The sequence below is a fragment of the Sinocyclocheilus grahami genome, unplaced genomic scaffold (assembly GCF_001515645.1).
Source record: "Sinocyclocheilus grahami isolate Dianchi unplaced genomic scaffold, SAMN03320097.WGS_v1.1 scaffold40.1, whole genome shotgun sequence".
NCBI lineage: Eukaryota > Metazoa > Chordata > Actinopteri > Cypriniformes > Cyprinidae > Sinocyclocheilus > Sinocyclocheilus grahami.
The window spans coordinates 2,241,209-2,262,166 of record NW_015505219.1 but is presented as its reverse complement, the minus strand read 5'-3'; the positions used below and the strand labels follow the sequence as shown (position 1 = coordinate 2,262,166).

Here is a 20,958-nt window from a genome sequence, read left to right as displayed (position 1 = left end):
GGGGGTTTTTCTGTCGGGCCAGGCTCTGTGGAAACAGAAACAGAAGGGTGGTAAGGATTGAGCAGTGACACATGGAATGAAGAGTGAATCCTGTATTGAGGAGGTGATGGTGCTTGGTGATGGTGCTTGGTGATGGTGAAGGGACCAACATTTCTGGGACTTAGCTTCTTGCAGGGCAGGCGCATCCTGATGTCCCGTGTTGACAGCCAGACCTTCTGACCAGGTTGGTATGATGGAGCTTCGGATCTTCGAAGGTCTGCTGTCAGAAGGTTCCTAAGAAGCGTCTAACGTCCTGGACCTTTCTCTCCATCTGCCCGTTAGACTGAGGATGGTATCCTGACGGCAGGCTTACGGTCACACCTAGGAGCGAGAAGGCGGCTTTCCAAACCCTCGATATGAACTGCGGTCCCCGGTCAGAGACAATATCCTCAGGGAGTTCATAATATCTGAAGACAAAGTTGAACAGGAGTTCTGCGGTTTACATTTCTGTAGGCAGGCCCTTGAGGAGGAGAAGGATTTAGAAAATCAGTCGATTACTACTAGCACACATGTGTTACCATCAGAAACAGACAGATCTGTGATGAAATCAACTCCTAGGTGTGACCAGGGGCGGTTGGGAATGGGAAGTGGAAGGAGCTTGCCAGATGGTAAATGGCGGGGGCTCTTGGAGATGGCGCAGTCGGAACAGCCCTGGACGAACCTTCTCACATCCCTGGCCATATTGCTGTTGGCCCCTGGGTGGCCAGTGCCCAGAGAAGTGTGAGTGGAGTGAATCAAGGGAGTGCGTTGTGCTCTGGTGACGTATTGTAACCCAGGTGGGCAGCCCTGAGGAGTGACTGTAGAAGCATTGGTGGAGGGAACTGGACTAGAAGTCCACTGGATGGGGCTGAATGAGTTCTTTGGATATGATGGGTTCTGGTTCCTCATGAATTTCTTCTGGAGCATGGAGTCGTGAGAGAGCATCAGCCTTCACGTTCTTTGGACCTGGACGATAGGAGATGGTAAAATGAAATCTAGTGAAGAAAAGTGCCCACCGAGCCTGGCGGGGATTGAGTCTTTTGGCGTCTCGCAGGTATTGCAAGTTTTTGTGTGAGGTGTGTGCTTATGAAGCCGTCTTGATGAGGGTGATGATTCTGAACAGGTACGTGCAATCAAAACTCAGGTGAAGGTGTGCGCTGTGATTGGGTGGTGAGTGAACCTGGCCGATCCGTGACAGGTATGTCTTGTTCATTCTGTTAATAATAGTTTTATGTTTAATATAAGCTACTTTGTCATTGTAGTATTGCTGTGTGTGGGATTTTTTTTTTCATTAAGAGTAATACTGAATCAACCTTAAGCATACATTTTGTTCCAAGAATATGAAAAATATCTAACGTTAAATATCAAAATAAGCGCTGTAGAAGCGAGTATGCGAGGTTTTTATTATTATTGGTTGCTGCTGAGGTAATAGATGCTCTCTGTCTTTCTCGGTTGTATCTTCGCAGTGGCTGTAGAAATGGTCGTTAATTCTTGATTTGGGTCCGGCACAGACATATTACAGGTAATAATATGATCAAAAAGTCATGGCAACAAATGACTTTCACAATCAATTTGATTCAACTTAAATCATGTTTTACTGTTGCTTATTGTCACTGTAGGCTTAGGCTATTTTTTTCTATGAATTTGAATGTATATACAAATTAGTAAAATTAGTTTTTATTTATAAGTTTTTTTATTTTTAACACCGCACCCCCAGCCCCCCCATTTTTTCTTGGGCTACACGCCAGGGGGTGCTGCAGCACCCTCAGCACCCCTGCTTCCCGCTGTAATGGGTGTAGGAGGACGCGAAGGAGAGCTCGGTTCGGTGTTGCTGTCCGTGAGACGCGGCTTTCTGCCTGCGCACAGAACACAGCGCATGAGTACTACTCAGTTGAGTTTTTCCGCGTCTTGTGTTTGAATGCTTTAAACTCTTTTGAATGTTTCAATTGGCAAGGCTTAAAAACATGTGCAAATGATAAGCTTTCGTGAGATGCGCAGCAGTGGCCCGTCAACTGTCCTTATCGTCTTTTTAGGCTGCCCCCCCCCTGCCGTGGGCCCCTATAATCGTCACCACCTTTCACCCCACTACGGCCCTGCCACCAGCCCCACGAACACTGGCTGAGTTACAAAAATATGAACACCACAAGGGTTAAACATTTCTGGCCTCCTCCCTGCTTATCAGTTGGCTACTGCTGTTTCTTGAAAGCAGGCTTTAACTGATGCTATTTGACCAATTTTACCTAAAGGATACTATGACTATTCCCTAACTTTTCCTGCTTTGCACTGCATTTTCGGCATTGGGGTAAAGCAATGCTTGTGCATAAGCAATGTCTGTGTGGACTTTGAAGTGCAAAGTCACTTCTGGTGTTGAGACGAGCAGTTTAATACATTGCTGTGCTGTCATGACCCAAGAATAGCACAAAGTTACAGTAATGACACAGCTGAATATATCACACCGTATCCTCTCTATCCAACACATAAGCTCCACCCTCCTGTCTTCTCTCTCCTCTTCTTTCATCACTTTGCCCTATTCCATTTCCCAAGCCTCTCTCCTCTTATCAGGTTCGATAATGCTCTCTCTCTCGTGCACCCCACTCTTGCCCTGAGAAAAGTGAAGCAGCTGTTTTGCTCCAGCTATCCCAGGAATGCCTGTTTGAAACCCAGAGTGAGCCGAGAGACTATTATTACCAAAGGGATGCGCAAATGAATGATCTAAACCAGTGCAAGAGCTGAAACTGCACTAGTGCATCTTTGTCAATCATTAAAAAAAAACTGTATTCCACGATGCTTCATGTAGGCTATGTTTACAAATATGTTTTGTGCAAAAGTAAGTTAGGCCTATTACAGATTTAGAGATCATACCAAAAAAAAGCCTTAAGCTATTATTAATTTAGTGCCTTCAAAATGAGATCGATTCACTGTTATTCAGTACATCACCCTTTTTAATAATTAGCCGATACTGCGTAAAAGGCTCTCGTCTCTTAGCCGTATGTGTTCACTCCAGCAACACGTCCGGGAAGGGAGAGGGGAGGGGAGAGGAGGGGCGCACGGTCACCTTTTGTGCAAATATATCAGCCAAGTCGCTGCCATCCGCATCAGATTTCTTGCGCCTAGAAGGACGGGGGAGCCCACTGCACTACTGCGTGAGAGCGAGAGCAGAGGGTGAAGGATCTGAACCGAGACGAGAAGCGGCAAAGAAATACAAGGACGCGACGCGGAAAAAGCCGGCAAGTTGAGACGCAACTATGGAGAGAGCGATGTTGGGACGGGTCGGGATTTGTTGCACCTTACTTGCTGTAGCGCTGCAAGGTAAGTAGTAATGATAATGATGATAATGATAAAAGATTTTACTGAATAATGAAAAGCCTAAGTTGTTGTTTTTTCATAAGCTTTACTTCATAGCTACTTTGTGAGTATAAAGAACGTTGAGTAAATTAAAAACTGGTTACTTTTCTGTAGGTTCTTGGAACAACCTGTTACCTTGTAACCTAGCTATATGGATGATAAAAGAGCCCAAGTGTCGAAAGCAACTTTGGGGACTTAAGCGACGTTGAGCGGAAGATATTTTCAAACACTTACTTAAAATAAACAGGGCTTTGTGGCTGTTGGCGTCTTTGAGGGTCTCATGTTTAAGTCAGGAAATGGTTCAAGGGTTAACAACCCGGACTGGTCGTGGTCTTCGAGGAGGGGAGGAACACATTCAAGTGTGCGGCTGCGAGAGTCCAAATTCATATCACGTCAGTATGATTCTGTGTTGTTGAAATCTAAATGTACGGTCTCACACGTTTTACTATATTTTCAAATAATTTTTTAAGATCATAAAATAAGAAATAATGGCATAAAATGAAATTCGACATTCTTCGTTAACTCGTTGTAGCCTATAGGTGTACAATTGGGTTCACCTATTATAATTTAAAACGATACAATTAAATTATTTTTGGACTTATTACATTACAAATATAAAAATCATATAGATATATTGTGTAGATATAAACTACCATGTATAGAATGATGTACTGTTTGGGTACCATGATCTTATGTAGGCTACAATACAAGTTCAAATAGTGTATGCAAGAAGTAGAATCAAGTTATTGTACCTCCGTAATGAACCCAGATATCAATTTCCCTGTGTTAAATGCTCAAAATGTTTTTCAAGCAACTGTATTTTATTCATTAAGAGTCTGATGGAAGGAAAAGAATATGTGTTAATATTCTGTGAGAATATGATCCTGCTCTGAGCTATCAAGTCTATTGCGCTGTATGCGCCCTGCAGTTCAGTTGATAGCAGTTTTGCTCTGCTTTGAAGTGTTTGGCTTCCTATGACCAATGATTTTTCAGCACAGAGGAACTGTAGCCCCGACTCTAGCTCCGCCCATTCTCTGACTGACAGTCTTTACCACTTTTTTTCACGTATGTGTTGATGTATTATCACTTTTAAAATGAAGCCTAAATGCAAATTACCACATGTTTGACTTGCAGATAAGTTGATTTAATTTTGACACTAAATTTACATTTTATGACTATGATTTGACTTGTCAATATTGAAAGTCTGCATGTTTTCCACTTTAACATGACTGTATGAGTAAAAACACTCATATAAAGAACATCTCTTCAAAAAAAAAAAACATTCCCAGAGGTACTTGTGTTTTATCTTTCTATCTGCTCTTAAGGCTCTCTCGCTCCTCTCCCCTACTGTGTAGGCTCTTCCAGCATTCTTACCTTTTCAATGCTGCGGCTATCTGCAGTCTTTTTTTTACCTACCTGTCTTATCCCTCTGCGCCTTGCCTTTCTTCCATTGTTTGAGGCTCTTCTCGTGCAAATACGTGTGGAGCAACAGACAGAAAAAGTGTTTCTTCTGATGAGCTCATTCAAGGCTCCAGGGTGCTGTGTTTGGGTTTAATACATTGATCTGTGATGCTGCTGTTGCTCTGAAAGCAGGTCCTCTTGAGATCTTCTCTTCTTTAGCTGTTTATCCCTCTCTCTTTAACTCGAACGTCATTAAGAATTTACACATTTTTGCATATGCTTTAATTGGGCTGATCATGGGAATCCCCAGTTACTCTCTTCTGATGCCAAACAATGGCCAGACTGGTCTGGCAGTTTCTAGTATCATACCACATGATCCGTGACTTCTCAAACTCAGCCAGGTTGAAAACTGCTACCCTTCCACAAGCCCCACAGCTTCTTTTCTTTGAGCACGTCAACAGGAAAACCTCTTTTAACGACTTTATCCTCTTTCCGGGCATACATTTCAATTGATCTGCAGCCTTTAACTGCCAAATGACAACCGCTGGAACTCTGCCTGTTCATTTCAATTTGTTGCCTACCTCTCCCAGAGGTACGTTATGCCTCTGCTAGAGCTTTCATATAATTTACCTTATAATGGAAGTCTCAGTGATTAGCATTTAAAATGGTTCCCGTCCAGCCTCATATTGGAGCCACCTGACCTTGTTACTGTAACCACCAGCACTGATATTAAAGCAATACCCTCCCAGATGACATTTATACAATATTATTTGCGTTTTTTTCAAGCCCAAGTTGCATATTCTTAGGAGGTATCAGTGCAGCACCTCAGCAACTGATCGCGGTGGGATGTCAAAAGGTGGCTGAAAGAATCATCGAGACAGCTTGTCAGCTGAGTTTAAGATGCCTCGCAGAAACAATGCATTTCCCTTCTTTGTCTGTTTCCCCTGCTCATTTCCTTGCTTAAATTTTCTCCTCAGCAGAACCTCCCCAACTGCAGCGGCATCAAACGCAAGTGCGCACACACACATCACCCCCTGCAGCCGGCAGTAATTATTATGGAATTAGGAGGCTTCAAATTAAAACCCGCTGTTTGTGCTGGGCCAGCAGATAAAAGCCAATCTTGTGTCTGAGGTGGCTTCTGCAAGCTCAAAGCTCCTATAGATATCCATCACGCACACACCTGCGCATGAATCTAGTCACGCACACCTGTGTGTTTGCAGTGTAAGCCCACAAGTTGTGTAACTGTACAAACCCAAGGTGCTAATTTGGCCGGCGATGATGGTAGTGGTAGAAAGAGCTTGTAAAGTGTATGATTGGGCTCACTGTTGTGGGCCCCAGTCTCTCGGATCAGCTTTGTGATTCATGCCCGTGAGGAGGGGGGAGCCACTGCTTGGAATGAGAAGCATTCAGCAGGGGACAGGTTATATCTCGCCCCCTGACTCTTCAACCCCCCAGATTCTCTCTCTTTCTATCCCGTCTCTATTTCTCTGTCTCTCTTTCATTCGGCACAGATGGACATGCAGGCTGCCAGTGAAAGCAAGTCACGCAACCACAACGCACTGGTTTTAATCCAAGACCACAATATGGCACTTTGCTACGAGGTCATAAAGCAGTTTTTACATGTCGATCACATTTTAGCGGTTTGACAGCTCCCTGATCCTGTAGCATGGCAGTTTTAAAAAAAATTGCAATTGCGATTTTTATCTGAGAAAATGCTATTTGATTTTTCAGTTGCGTCTCTTCATTGCCCTTCACAAATCCTCTCCCGTGGCCTCATGGGATGGTAATGTGTCCATTGGATGCTCACTTCAGAATCTCACTGGAAGTAATAGGTCATTTGGGTACTTATTTTTTTACTTACTGTTTTATGAATACTGTGAATTCGGACATTCTACTCTTAACTTACTGTTTTTCACCTACTCTATAATAGGGAAGTATGCATATTCGTTATAAGAAACTCTGATAGAATTACAGCTGAATGATTTTTAAACGCCTCAAATAATAATCAAGAGTGTTTGGGCTTGTTTTAATTGTTTTGAGACCCATGATGAAAGCTTGTTTTTGGATTGGCAGCAGTTCTTTTGGCAGTTGGTTTGAGGAAAGCTCACTGTGCACTGCTCAGGCTCAAAACAGCAGCAACCACATGCTTGCTCAGAAAGAGAGATACTAAGCAGTCTGTCTTTTCATCTTAATATCATCTAAGCCAGTTTCCCCTGTTCTTTTTTTTTGTCTTATGTATCTCCACAACCCCTAGACACAAGCACCCTCTCATCAACACCAAATCATAAATGTGTTACTTTTTAAACTTTTAAATAATGTTTAAGTTGAATATCAGTTAACCGTATGCTTAATGTTATGAAGGCAATATTAGGTTACTAAAGGTTACAAAGAGTCACTAAAACTAAAAACAATCAATTAGATTCCTCTGTCTTTGGTCCACCTGAAATTGAACTTTTGAAGTACACGTAAACATATTGACTGATCTGAGCCACAGCTGTTCAGATGCTGCTGCTGATGTTGCACTCAGACACAACACACTCAGAGAGTTTTAATGCTGTGGATAAGCTCTGTCTGGGTTGCTTCGGTGTTTGTTAGTCTCTCTCTTTGTTTTTAGTAATGGCGGTGCAGTTTGTGATCAGTGGGTGACCATTGATGTGTTGCGTGATTTATGGTCGGTATTGTATGTGCTCCAGCATAGATAACTGTGAAGCTGACTGGGAAGACAGACAGTGTCTATAGATTCTGTGCTGGCAGGAAAGAATTTATTCATGCAGACCCACTGAGCTCTTTCTCTCAGAATTTATAACCAGGACTGCTGATAGTAATTTCTTCAAAAAAGAATGCAGTATCCCTCCATCACTCCTCCCTTCTTCTTTGCCGTCTGCACTCAAGCTCCCACCAATCCTCCCATCTTTCATGAAATATGGGCCCTGCCCAGTCCTTCAGCATTCAAACACTTTGCCCACACTACAAAGCATCCGGGCAAGACAGAAACCGAGATAGAGGAAGCCCGGTAGCCCACTGCCCTTTGATTTCACCAAGGCTGCAGCTTCAAGGCTGTTATTAGTGGCATACAGGAAACAGAGAATGTGGAAGATATATTGTGTGTGTGTGTGTGTGTTATGTCTGTTTTCTGTACAGGATGTTGAAGTGGTCTGATACTAAAGTGGGGAGCAGAAGGATATGAGACAGTGAAAAGCTGTATCTGTGTGTTGGGCTATAGTACTTAGAAGAATAGGCGCTTCGGAGGCTCTTTGGGGAGACTAGGTTAAGAGTGGCTGATCCATTTAGCTGTGGAGTTTGGCAGGGTGATTGGCCGACGCAAATCCTGAGGCCTCTCTCAGGCATTCCTAATGGATTCAGGACTGATGGGTTTCCTTTTGGGGAAAATATCGCTTTTTAGAGAGGAACTTATGTCATGCTACACTATCGTCCATCTTGTAGTACATTGCCACATCTCCCTTAGCTCTATTATACCCATATCGATTTGGAGATGGACATTAGTTGTTCTGAATTGATTTGTTTATCCTAGCAGTGTTTGGGGATTTGGCTTCCAAGAAATGCTTCATCTTGACGCACATCTACAGCTTGTTTTCTGTCATTGGTGATCTGTTTTGTGGTGTGAATATATATACAGTATATATATATATATATATATATATATATATATATATACTGTATAGGGCTGGGTGATAAAAATGTTTTTTTTTTTTTTTAAATCCACATGTAAATCAATTTTTTTTACAATATATTTTCCTCTATTTACACATATTTGCCTTAAAACAATATACATAATATCTCACATTTCACATATAAGCCTTAAAATATAATGTTTTCAAATAACAGCCATTCAGTAGAATTTAAGTATTTAAAATTTAATCTTTTTTTTTTTAATGGTCAAATCATAATGAATCAACTCATGTTTTCCATACATTATTTTACTAAATAGGCCTACTGTAGGCTGCAAACAAATAGTTGAATCACTTATAATGTCTCATGAAGTTTGAATGAGTCATGAGTTGTGAGAAAAGGAAAAATTGTGAAACTTGAGGAAATACAATGGGCAAGAAAAACAACAATTTGTGATATATTTTATAACACTGGTAAAATAATCACATACTTAATCAACATTCAATGTATCATCCAGCTCTACGTATATCACAGGCTACTTTCTTGCCCTTGGTCTCAGTCATTTTGCCTCAGTTGGACTTCCATTGCAGCTGGTTTAAACTGTGCCAGCTTTACCTGATGTGCCTGAAAACACAGTCGTGTTGAAACAGTGCTTGTTTAAGAGCTCTTCAAACATCCCTTTCCTTACACAGACTATGCCCATTGTCCTCATAATATCAGCTGGCAAACATTCCCTGGAGAACAGTCTACTGACGAAACGGAGAGAAAAGCCTTTATAGCCCCTCAGCTTACGGCTGTTTGGTTAGTCGAGCACACCCCCAGGCTGAGCTATTCACTGCCCCGCACTCGAGAGACCCTTCAAGATGTGTTCTCACTGGAGATTAAACACACACATAAACACTATTTGTAATCCTGACCCTTTGGTTGCACTCACTCTAACTGAAAAATATTCACACAAATAGTTCAGTACGAGAAATGTAAAAAAAAAAGTGCTTTTATTAGTCAAGTTCGACTCTTGTTTGATGTTCACTTCATCAATCACACACTTTTGTATCACTGTTTAAATATTGTCTGGGTGAATCATAGTTCAGTGGGTGAAACTAAATGTCCAGGTTGTGTGTTTGTTTCCGGCTGTGATTTATCATCAGCAATCTCCTTTACAATTGTTCTTTCTCCATTTGCACAGCCTGTGCTTTTAACATGAAGGACACTTTATTTCCTTGAGATGCTATTTTGCAGTTTTTTAATCTGGTTAATGGTTAGCCAAGCATTGTTAACCGCTTCAATGAAAATCGTCAATGTTTGATGAGCCGCATTGTTGCTTTATCAGTGCTTGACCCGTGAAGCACCACAAGACCCTCTGCTGAATTTAAAATGTTCTCACATGGATTGATTAAATGAGTGCATTTGTGAGCATGTATGTTTCTGATGTGCATTACATGAATGAAATATGCTGCTGAGGAGCAAAGTGGTGGTTATTCAAATGTGTAAAAGAACCACATTTATACATTTTACACATTACGTTGCCAGAGGGATTGTGTTTGTGTTAGTCAGACAGACATTTGGGGAGGGTTAGAGTATCAGAGATTGAGGCTTCCCATTCACACGCTGAGATTGGGTGTCAGATCACATTTCATTTAGGAGACACATGTTCAGGTGATTACCTGCGGGAGAAGAGTGTCTCTTGCTTTACTCAACCTCAACCCCCACAACCTGCTCTGTCTCTGTAACACACACTTTGCTGTCCTGTATGTTGTAAAACCTGTGTGAACATGACTTTGAATATGACCAGCACTAGAAGTTGTTATATAGCAAAGAGCTGAAGATTAAAAATGGCCAACTTTTTCCACTCACTCTTCAAAAAATCTTTTTTTTTAACAACTACTGTATATGTCTTGTGAGAATATGTAAACATGATTCAAACTAATACATTAAAGATAAAAGATTTCATAAGATTGTTTTTCAGAGTGTGTGTGTGTGTATATATATATATATATATATATATATATATATATACTTTTTAGAAGTATTAAACTTAATTTAACAAATTATTTGAAAAGTCTTATGCAATCTTATGCAATTTTGCTTATTTTATTTATATTTATATATCTTTACTGGAAAACATGACAAAGAAAATGATTTTGGGTTGCTCTTTTTCTCTCTCCTTCCCTCCTTCCTCTATATCAAAACCCTTCATCCCTGTAGATTAGCAAGCGCTCTGCTTAAGTTTGTGGTTAATGAGTGTCCCTGGCTGATAGCTAATCAGGAAGGTGGTCTGATGGACCCCAAGGAGCGCAGTGCCAACTCTAATTCTGTTGCCTTGCTGATTGACACTCAGCTTGATAATCATATTCAGGCCTGCGGGGCCCCAGCATTGGTTCCCCCCTGCATAATCTCAACCAATCAGTGATTTCCCTGTACAGTACTAGTATGACTGACAGCTAGCATGGCTACATTTCCTGCTGAGTTTCAGGTTTCGTACCTTGCCGTTTGTTAAAGGTTGTAGCCATCCATTTGCTCTGAAATGAAATCTTATTAATGGCCAGTAATCAGTCTTGGATGTAATTTTCGTTTTGCAGAGAACACAGATGAAGTTTGTAACATTCACTTTATGCATCAACTCCGATGGGAAGGATATTTTTACCAGCGCTAGGATCTCAGAAGAGCATAATATATCGGTTTATCGAGTTTGAAGAGCTAAAATGTAGTACAAATTAAAATCTTATGTATTATCAAAGGAATTGGGCTTTGTGCGATCAAATTAAGCTTTCATGAGGGCCAGTAATTCTTTGTTTGCTGTCTATTCCTTGCAGAGTCCAGAATCTCTTAAAAGACAATTATGCAGACAACGGTGGCATTTGGCTTACGATGGATTAATTCAGTTTGTTAAAAACACAGAAGCTCATGAAATGGTTCTGCACTAAGACACACAGGGCTTTAACTCTTTAAGATGGACTTAATTACACTGTTATTTTGGGAAGAGGTCTTCACACTTTGGAAGATAGAATCTGTTGGGCATATGTTTGAGGGACTTTGTTGGTGGCGTTGGTCTTCCTGGTCTCCCGCCCGCTGACAGCTGTCACTCCCCACCTCGGCTGAACATTTTTGGGACAGCGGTCAGTCTAACCCCTCCGCTCCTTGCCAAGTAACCATGGCGACAGGCACGTGGACTTCCCTATCAAGTAACAAGTTAGAGTGGGAGTAGTAGAGGGCGTGTGGGCACATATTGACTGGTGCGGTGGAGAGGGCTGACGGAGCAAGAACAGAGGACACATGTTCATTAAAATCATCCATTCTGGATCTGGAGATTTATTCCTCCCTCCCTTTCTCCCTCCCATTCTCTTTGAAATGCTTGTGTTGCTGGTTTGTGAGTGTGATACTGTACCTCAGTGGGCTGAAGGCAACTTTCTCACACTGCTCTGCCCTTTCCTTTGTCCTTCATTCATTCTCAATCGCTTTGTTAACATCTTTTTTCCTCTCCCCTTTCTTTTTGTCTGTTTTCTCATCTTTTTCGCTGCTCAGTCACTATATTCTCTAAGCAGTGACATCATACAGTACAAGTAGTGAAAGTCATACATACAAGCCAGTTTAATCAGAACACAGAGAATACGATCCAATAGGAGTTATTGTCAAATATTTGCACTTGCAGTTTTGATATTCAATTTATAATTTATTGCTGTTCAGTTCAAGTTTTGAGTCATTATTTTTTTTAAGAAATAATATTTTTTATTCAGCAAGGACACATTAAATTGATCAAAAGTTACAGTAAAGATATTTATAATGTTACATGTTGCAATTTTTTGTATTTATTTAAATAAATGCTGAACTTTCCATTCATGAAAGAATCATGAAAAAGTGATTTTCACAAAAATATATTAAGTGGTATAGCTGTTCTCAACATCGGTAATAATCACAAATGTTTCTTGAGCACATAATTAGCATAGTTGAAAGATTTCTGAAGGATTATGTGACACTGAAGACTGAAGTAAAGACATCACAGGATGAAATTTCATTTGAAAATATATTATAGAAAACAATGAGTTTAAATTGTAGTATTACAGTTTTTAATGCATTTTTGATCAAATAAATGGAGCCTTGGTGAGCATAATAGACAAAATAAACAATGTTCAAAAACATAAAAAATCTTACCAACCCTAAACTTTTGAATAGTAGTGTATTATTCATTTATTTTTTGGTTATGTAGTGTCCAGGGCATTTAAATCCATTTCGGTCTTCTCACTTTCTGTCTACATGTGGCCACACACATGCACATCCACATGCTCTTATACCTGCGCAGCAGTTAAAGGACAAGGCTACATTGTTAAGTCATTCCTGGGGCTGCTGGAATGCAGGTATTAATGCGGAGTGATTAGACACAGCGAGAGAACAAGTGCAGAGAGGAGGGGGGAGAGACAAAAAGGGAAAAAGAAGGACAGGAGGGGCTGGATTGGGGAAAAATTAGGGAGTGGGACAGTCTGAGGTACAGAAAGGGAACATGTTGCAGACGGAGAAGACATTTTTTTTCTGAACTGAGGAGAGGATTCTAAGCAAGTGATAGTCAAACTTCAAATAAATTTTCTACACTTAAATTTTCACCCAAATATGAACATTCTGTCATCATTTATTGATGACCCATGTTGTTCCAAACCTGTACGACTGACTGGAAGACAAAGTAAAAGTAAAAGTGGCCCATGTCACTCATGCGTTATTTCAAATCTTTTGAAGCTGTACAATAGCTTTGTGTGAGAAATGAACTGAATATTGTTATGCACTAAAAATCTTGAATTAATTTACCTGTGCATGTTCATGACAGTTAATGATAAGCAGTGATATCTAATTTGTGAATTAATTACTCAGTGATTTGTTCATGAATCTGAATGGTCGAGTTTTGCACCACTCTTATGATAACTTCACAGTATTTTTGAAAGCTCCATTACCCATAGCTTGCAATTGTAAGTCGTCTTAAAGTCTTCTTTTATGTTCTTCAGTAGAAAAGTCACAGGTTTGGAACGATACGTGGGTGATTAAATGATAACAGAGGATTCATTTTGAGGGGAACTATGCCTGTAAGTTTATGTGTTGACTGTGTGAGACTGTGTGTATGTTGACATTTGACATTGGAGGTGGAAATGTATGTGTGGGGTGCATTTATAGCAAAAAAAAAAGGAGCTTAAGAAAATGGCCTTTTTCATTCCAGAGAAAAATGGAATATAACTGTATTTAAAAATTGGAAGTGGAATGCCTGGGAGGTCCCAGAGTAACGATAGCAGTACTAGCTGGTGATCGGATCTGCCATGGATCTGTGTGTGTGAGAAAGGGAGGACGAGAGCAGGCGGGGGTTGCCTGTTGGTGTTTCTATGATGAGGGCCGCATTGCCAACCAATGTCAGCCGTGCCATCTCTGCTATATGGCCAGGTGGCATCAACCAGCAACATGTCCTGGCATTAACTGCTACACACCCCTTCCAACACACAAGGTGGTGTAATCAATGTCAAAGTCAACCTCCTCTACCCCATGACCTGCCCTCACCCCTCCTAGAATCCCCACCCATCTCTCCATCTGCTTCCTGTATGTGCTGAGCAAATGGGTTGAGGCTCCATCTAATATTTGTGGGTGTCCCATATCAAAACAATTTACCAATTCCAGAAGCTTGCTGCTCAGAAAGCTTTCCTTACCATAGGTCTTAATCAGAATATATGCCACAATTTACATCAAAACTCAATTTTAATGGTATTTAATGGTAATGGCTAATTTAAAGCTGACGTTTGTTACATTGCATTGGTTTCGTCTCATCCGCCATTAGTTGACAAACAGATAATCCTGTTTTATTTTATTTAAATAAATATAATTCTTCCTTGTTCATTTAGTGAAATCTTCTTTGATTTTTTAAAATAGATATTTACTGTAGTTAAAGTTAACAACTCACAGTGGTTGTTTGGTTGAAATGGTCTGATCAAAAATCACCCCCTTTTAATTCATTTCAGAGCAAATGCATGAATATCTATATAAACTGAATATCATTAAAATTATGAAAAATATTGATGTTTTTGTTGATGCTTTTGTTTGTGTCAGATTACATGTGGCATCAGAAAAGTTATTTGATTGGAGCACTATTTAATGAACAAGCAAGATTGTGTGCTCTTTCATCATTTTCTTATCGAGTTCTATCTTCCTCTTCCTCTCTCTTGATCTTTCCATCGTTCTGTATCTGTGAATCATAGTTTAAACTGTTGTGTTGAGCTGTGGATGGAGTGACAGAGAGGGAGAGAGACAGCTGGACACTCATGGCTCCAAAGATCAGCTTACACAAACTCGCTGGCATGTCTGGCTGCAGTCTCCCTCTCTTTCTGTCCCTCATCTCTTTCGTTCCACTTCTCTTATTTGCTCGGACCATTGCTCTGTTTCAGTCAAACAAACTCCCTACACACATGGTGCTATGTGTTACGATAGAGCTGGCGTCTTGTGTTGGTTTATCTGGAGTGGAGCTCAAGTCTGACATCAAACACACAACTAAACAATGAAGTCATGAAAACAGGATGAAACTGCTCTGGGGCAGTAACCATGAGCCCCTGTCTACAAATGGGGAAACATTTTAAAAACATGACTCCTCAAGCCCCTGCCATGTCATTCATTTATAAAGAATGGAGTGGGTTGCACATGGAAAAATGACAGACAGGCAGAAACTGCCCCAACACCCTGCCCCCTTCTCTCCCTCTGCACCCTCTGTTTTTAAGGTGACAGGTGGCTGTTCTCTACTCTCTTCCTTTTCTTCTGTCACTCTGGTCTCTCTTCTTCATACCTGCCTGGACATGGACCATGTCTTCTCCCCTCTCCAGCCTCATAAATCCCCCACCTTCAGCAAACATCCTAAAATCCACACTTTACCCAAGAGTTAGGTCACAACCTGGGGCCGTGCAATCTTCTCCAGGTGTGTTCCCTAAGATGGGAACAAGCCTAAGATTTTAACTTTTTTAGAACTGAAGTTTTAGAACATGCACATGGTAGCTGATATCTGGTCCAAGTTGATTCAAGCTAGTTATTTGCTGGTTGATCAGATAATATATTCCAGAAGACCACCTTAAGTTGGTTTTACCAGCTAAAAGAAGGTTTGTTGCTAAACAGAAGTATAAAATGGTAAAAGCAGATGACAAAATTATTACAAATTTTAACTAAAATGAAAATATAAAAATAAAAGCTAATTCAAAAAATTAATAAATACTTTTTGTATATACATAACACTTAATACTAAAATGAATAGCTTTGACCTGCTAGAAACCAGCTTACCAAAACGCAGCTACTAGTTTAAGATACCTGTAGATTCTCCAGTAGAGTTTTAGTATTGGTAACTTACATGCAGCTTCCGAATATGAGGCCATGGGAGAGGAGTAGGTCACATGCAAACATGGCAGATATAGTACGTCCAAATTACATTCATACTATCCATATTCATACTATATAGAACATACTTTTTTAATGGTCACAAGTTTCAAACCAAATATAGTACCTACTAAAGAATATGCCATTTCAGATGCACCTACACTCTGCCTAAAAGTATGCAGTGCCTTAGAATCAAATATGTTGTCTGAATTTGGCATTATGATCATTAATGTTTTTTTTTTTTAAATGTTGCACATAATAGTATACATTGCGTTTTTCAAGGAAACTGCTCAGAGTACTACTTTAGCATACCATTAGCCTATTAGCCTGCTAGCTTAACCTATACCATACACAAATGTTACATTTTTTACATGTTTTTATGTTATTGTTCAGGCATTACAAACAGCTACCCTCAGAGTCCTCGCCGGATTGTTCATGACACAGTAGCTCTTTAGGGATTTAGTGACAGGTCTAATAGAGCAAAGAAGGACTAGTTTCCATAACTCAATCTTTCCTCTCATTCTGCCACACTCTGTGTACAGCTCCAGTGTTTGTGTGATGTTTAGCAGATAAACTGTGACATGTCTTCTCATGTCAGATGTGTGTGTATCGCTTACCTCACCAGTCAGACAATGAGTCACAGTGCAGAAGAAAGACAGAGATTACATCACGTTCCTTTAATGTTTGTGTTTATCATGTTTTTCAAATAATTCTCATATTTGAGTTCTGCGTCAGACTTCTTTTGCTTTTGAAATTTTATTGTGTTTGCACTTGTGGAAGGTTCTCCATTCTTGATAATTTTTCTGGAAATTAACTTCACTCAGAAGGATTTGCACCGACTGATAGTGTCATGTATTTGCATGCGCTGTCTGCATTGTAGTAGCACTGTTGGGAATTATGCAAATCAGGTAACATGGCACAAGAATTCATCTATCTGATTTTGTGTGTTTTAATTACAAAAGAAATAATGGGACACAGAGGAGGCAGCAGTAGCCTCTGTTCTTTTTTCTTTCTTTCACTCAAGGTTCCAGCTCACTGCTCTCCTCTGCGGTTCTCTCCAACTATCCCACCTCTTAACTCCACATGTTCGAGGTTCTGTCCATCCTGCCAGAACAGTTGAAGCAGAGCAGTCTGTGTTCGAATTCATCCATTTTTTAATAGCTTTTCTCCTCAATGTTTTCCTTTTACAATTAGATCTCTCTCCCACTATTGCTAGAAGCTGTCATTTTAACATGGGTTCATTACACAAAGACTTTCAAGGGGGTTTGCTCTGGGGGTTGGAGCCAGGGCTGACGTTTCGGATGGCTGCCCCAAACATAAAAACGACTTGTTTTCTCTGTTTTAGCTTTTACTTCTGAACAGTCTGCATATTTACGTTTATATTCACTTAAAATGGGGTCTGTGATCTTACTTTTTCATGACATAAAAATCAATTTAATTTAAGATTGGGTTTAAAGATGGGTTTTTTTCCATCCAGACTAGATTTTTGCACTACATGACTTTAAAACCTTTGGTTTTTGACTTCCACTGGGGGGATTTAAGCTTTATTTCCTTGAACCAGACCACCAAAATGGGAAAATTCTCGCTCTCTCGCTCTCTTGCTCTTTCTCATTCACTTCCTCTCTACCTGTCCAACTGAAATTCTGATTAAGCGATAATTTGTCACCTGCTGGCCTAATGATTTTATATATATATATATAGTGGCGTGCGGTGAGTTTTAAAATGAGGCAGTTATATACTGTATACTGTGTGTGTATGTATATATATATATATATATATAGTTCATGTCCTTGTTACACTTAATGTTTACACTAAGTGCAAATAGCTATAGATTCTATTTACACCTAGCAGGAATTTCTGCTATTTATACTACTTATTACAGATAGTGGCAATTATCTGCACCTTGTAGTACATTATAAAACAGTATGCAATAATAACAATAACAACAACGTGATATCTGATTTGAAAAAGTAGAAAAAAAAGTTCGTCAAAACGACTTCAACACATACTTTACCATCTGTGCCACTAGAGCTGTTATTAGAGGATAGTCTTTTGTAATGCTTTGTAATCACATGTTGATGGGCGCAGTTAGTGTAAGCCTCTGCCAACAGGGCGGGCTATTTGCATTCATTCTTTATTAGTGAACTTATGTTCAGCTGTTCTTTTTAATAGTCAACTTATTTCCGGGTCATCGTCATAAAAGCCCTGTAAACTTTGTCACAGGCACGAAGATACATCTTTCATCTTTATCAAGCTGAATGCTCACTAAAAACTGACAGTCATCACGTTTTCAAGTAATTTCATGTTTCATTTTGATGTGAAACAAAGCAGTGATATCTAAGCAGGAGAGTTAGTTACTTACTTTATAATTAGTCAATAACGCCATCATTTTCTTGATTCAGGCCGAGAGCTCGCACGAAAACAAGAGGCGGGATTTATCACACGAACCAATCACATCCAGTAATAACCAATCATATCCAATTATAGTGACTTTCCCCCATTCTTTTCACGCGTTAGGGTCTCTGTAGAAAGTCTATGGACTGAAGGGAGGCAATTCTCCGGCTGTAACTTTACCTGCGGGTGTCGCTGTTGGACAGTGTTACTTTATAAAAACGAGTGACTTTTAGACTTTTAATGTCATATTTAGTCATATTTGCGTTGTTTTATTTTTGCAATATAACAAAGAGTGAAAAATTTAAGGGGGTCTGAATACTTTCCGTACCCACTGTATATATATATATTAGCAGACCATGAACTCCCGGCCTGTTTCTTCCCCTCTGTCCTCCGTCCTCTTCACACCCGTATTTATAAGTCTGTTTTGTGGGCATATGCATTATCACCAGTTCTATCGAGCTTTATTATATCTGTTTTTGTGTTGGTGTCTTTGAGGCAGTGATGAATTAGTATTCCAGGTAACCTTGAAAGTCAGACATCTGATTATTGTTCTGTCCTTGTCTGTCTTTGTCTTTGGAATGAGCTAGGGCTGTCAAAATGGCTGAAAAACTAAATTCGAATTTTGTACTTAAATATTATCAAAATTTGAATTATATTTGCATTTAAAATGCATAATTTCAGTGAGGGTGAAGAAAAACGTTTGGCTTCTCTTCTGAGGCCACAAGAGGGCGCATCGAGAAAAATATTACTAATGTATGTTTATTCAAAGCATAAGATAACAGGACTATCTGTGAAAAAAATGCACAATGTTTAAAATAATGTTTATAAACCAATTATAATTAAGTTGCTTAAACAACTATAAACAAAACAGCATCATGTAATGCAACGTTTTTGCATTCGAATGTGGATTTTGATTTTAAATTCGACGAATATTCGAAATGTGATTTTTTTTTTTTGACAGCCCTAGTATGAGCAGACAAGACATGTACATTTCAGTATTACATGCCACTCTGGAATAGACCTTACTCAGGGTAGCGCAAAAACAAGGTTGTGAGGTAAAAAAATACAGTGTTCAATGGACTGTTTGTTCAGCTGATGAAATGTCTTTCTGAAAATAAACTCCAAAAAACAGTTTTGATAATTGTGAGTTGTGAAAATTATATGAGCTAGGACCTTTATATAGTATAGTGCATTGCATTTTAAAGACTGTAAGCCTTGTTTTCATCCACGTAAAATTCAGCATGGTGTCTAAACTGACTAAAGTCTATACTTGATTCTGATTGGCCAATCGCAGCATTCTACCATCAAATATTTGTATATTTTGGTGTAAAACATTTGTACATTTGACCATTGTACTTGACAACCAATTCTCTACGCTGTGCTTTTATATTTAATCTCAATATTAAATCAAAGGGAAGGAAGCTAAATCCAGGAGTTCACCATGTTTTCAGCAGGTAGTGGAATGTGTGAGTCAGATCTAAAGATCTGAAAGTCAAATATGGAGATGAAGTTGTGTTTACTGACGACAGCAGTACTGGAAGGCGGCATGAGCAACAAGCAGCATCCCAGAAACAGAGGAACCTCTTCGTATTATCATAAAAAGATAATAATACGTACATCCGATCCTCATATTCCATCCACAGCCTTAAGGAACCCCTGTCTGCACATCCGACGTTGAGTGACAGATTTTAAACAACCATGAGAGAGAAGGTGATTTATCTCAGTCTGGGATGGTGTCATGGATTCCATGTGTGGTCCTCAGCAGGATGTTTTTATTCAACCTCCCTTCACTTTTTTTGTGTGTCTGTGTACTGACGCTCTATTTTCATTTCCATGTTTGTGTTTACAGACTTTTAATTAAAAGCTCATTAATTAAAATGCTCTATCCCTGACACTCTCCACTTCCCCCTCGTTCTATCTCTCATCTCTCTAGTTACTGGCTCCTGCAGGTTGAGACGTGTTATGTCTGTAATGCAGATAAGGGTGATTCTGCAGTTCACATTGCAGATCCCAATCTGTACCGCAGCTCGCCCAGGTTGGGCTCTGCTCTGTTGTTAAACATTTACAAAGACGTTCACTAAAAATTCACTAAAATTTAGGTGTTTTACTGCTGATTTTGGAAGGAAAATCTTTGGAATTCCATGGAATGGATTTAAATGCTGTGGCTGAGAGGACCACAGTTGTATTGGTAGCGGAAATCCTATTCAGCCAAAATATATAAGAAATAAACACGCAAGTGGTTGTGCGATGCTCAGAGCTTATGATGAGTGTTCAAAGTCTGGGGAAATCTGTGTGACTTCCTGTGGAGTCCTGCAGGCACTGCTTCCAAGTGGGTCATAATAGTATCTTACTATTCATTAACTGTTACATCTTTCATCTCTCACAGATTTTATAGATCACTCATTACTTTGTCCCATGATACACTGCTCTTCTATGTGCTTCTATGTTACTAATTTGAACTAGTTTTATGAGACTGTTTTTCTCGTCCTAAATATTCAAGTCAACATTAAATATTGTTCAGCACTTTTTTTTTTTTTTTACAATCGAACATTTTTCAGAGTGAGATCTTGTTTTATTATTATTTTTTTTGTTTTATTATGTTTTATTCTTTAAAAATAGCATTTTTTAAATAATATTGAAATGTTTTACATTTATAAAAATATAAATGTATATAGTATATACATTTATATTTTTATAAATGTAAAAATATAAATGTATATAGTTATTTAACATTGTTTACACACACACACACACACACACACACACACATATATATATATATATATATATATA

The 20,958-nt window shown here is 39.4% G+C and overlaps 1 protein-coding gene across 1 annotated transcript in view; it reads left to right on the top strand.

Annotated features, from left to right (window-relative positions):
- The first annotated feature begins 3,263 nt into the window (after positions 1-3,263).
- The window catches only part of LOC107582137 (basal cell adhesion molecule-like), a 49,878-nt gene continuing 32,183 nt past the window's right edge, over positions 3,264-20,958 (top strand). Inside the window, exon 1 of the mRNA XM_016267868.1 lies at positions 3,264-3,327. Within this exon, the coding sequence (XP_016123354.1) occupies positions 3,264-3,327 (64 nt within the window). The remainder of the gene's footprint in view (positions 3,328-20,958) is intronic.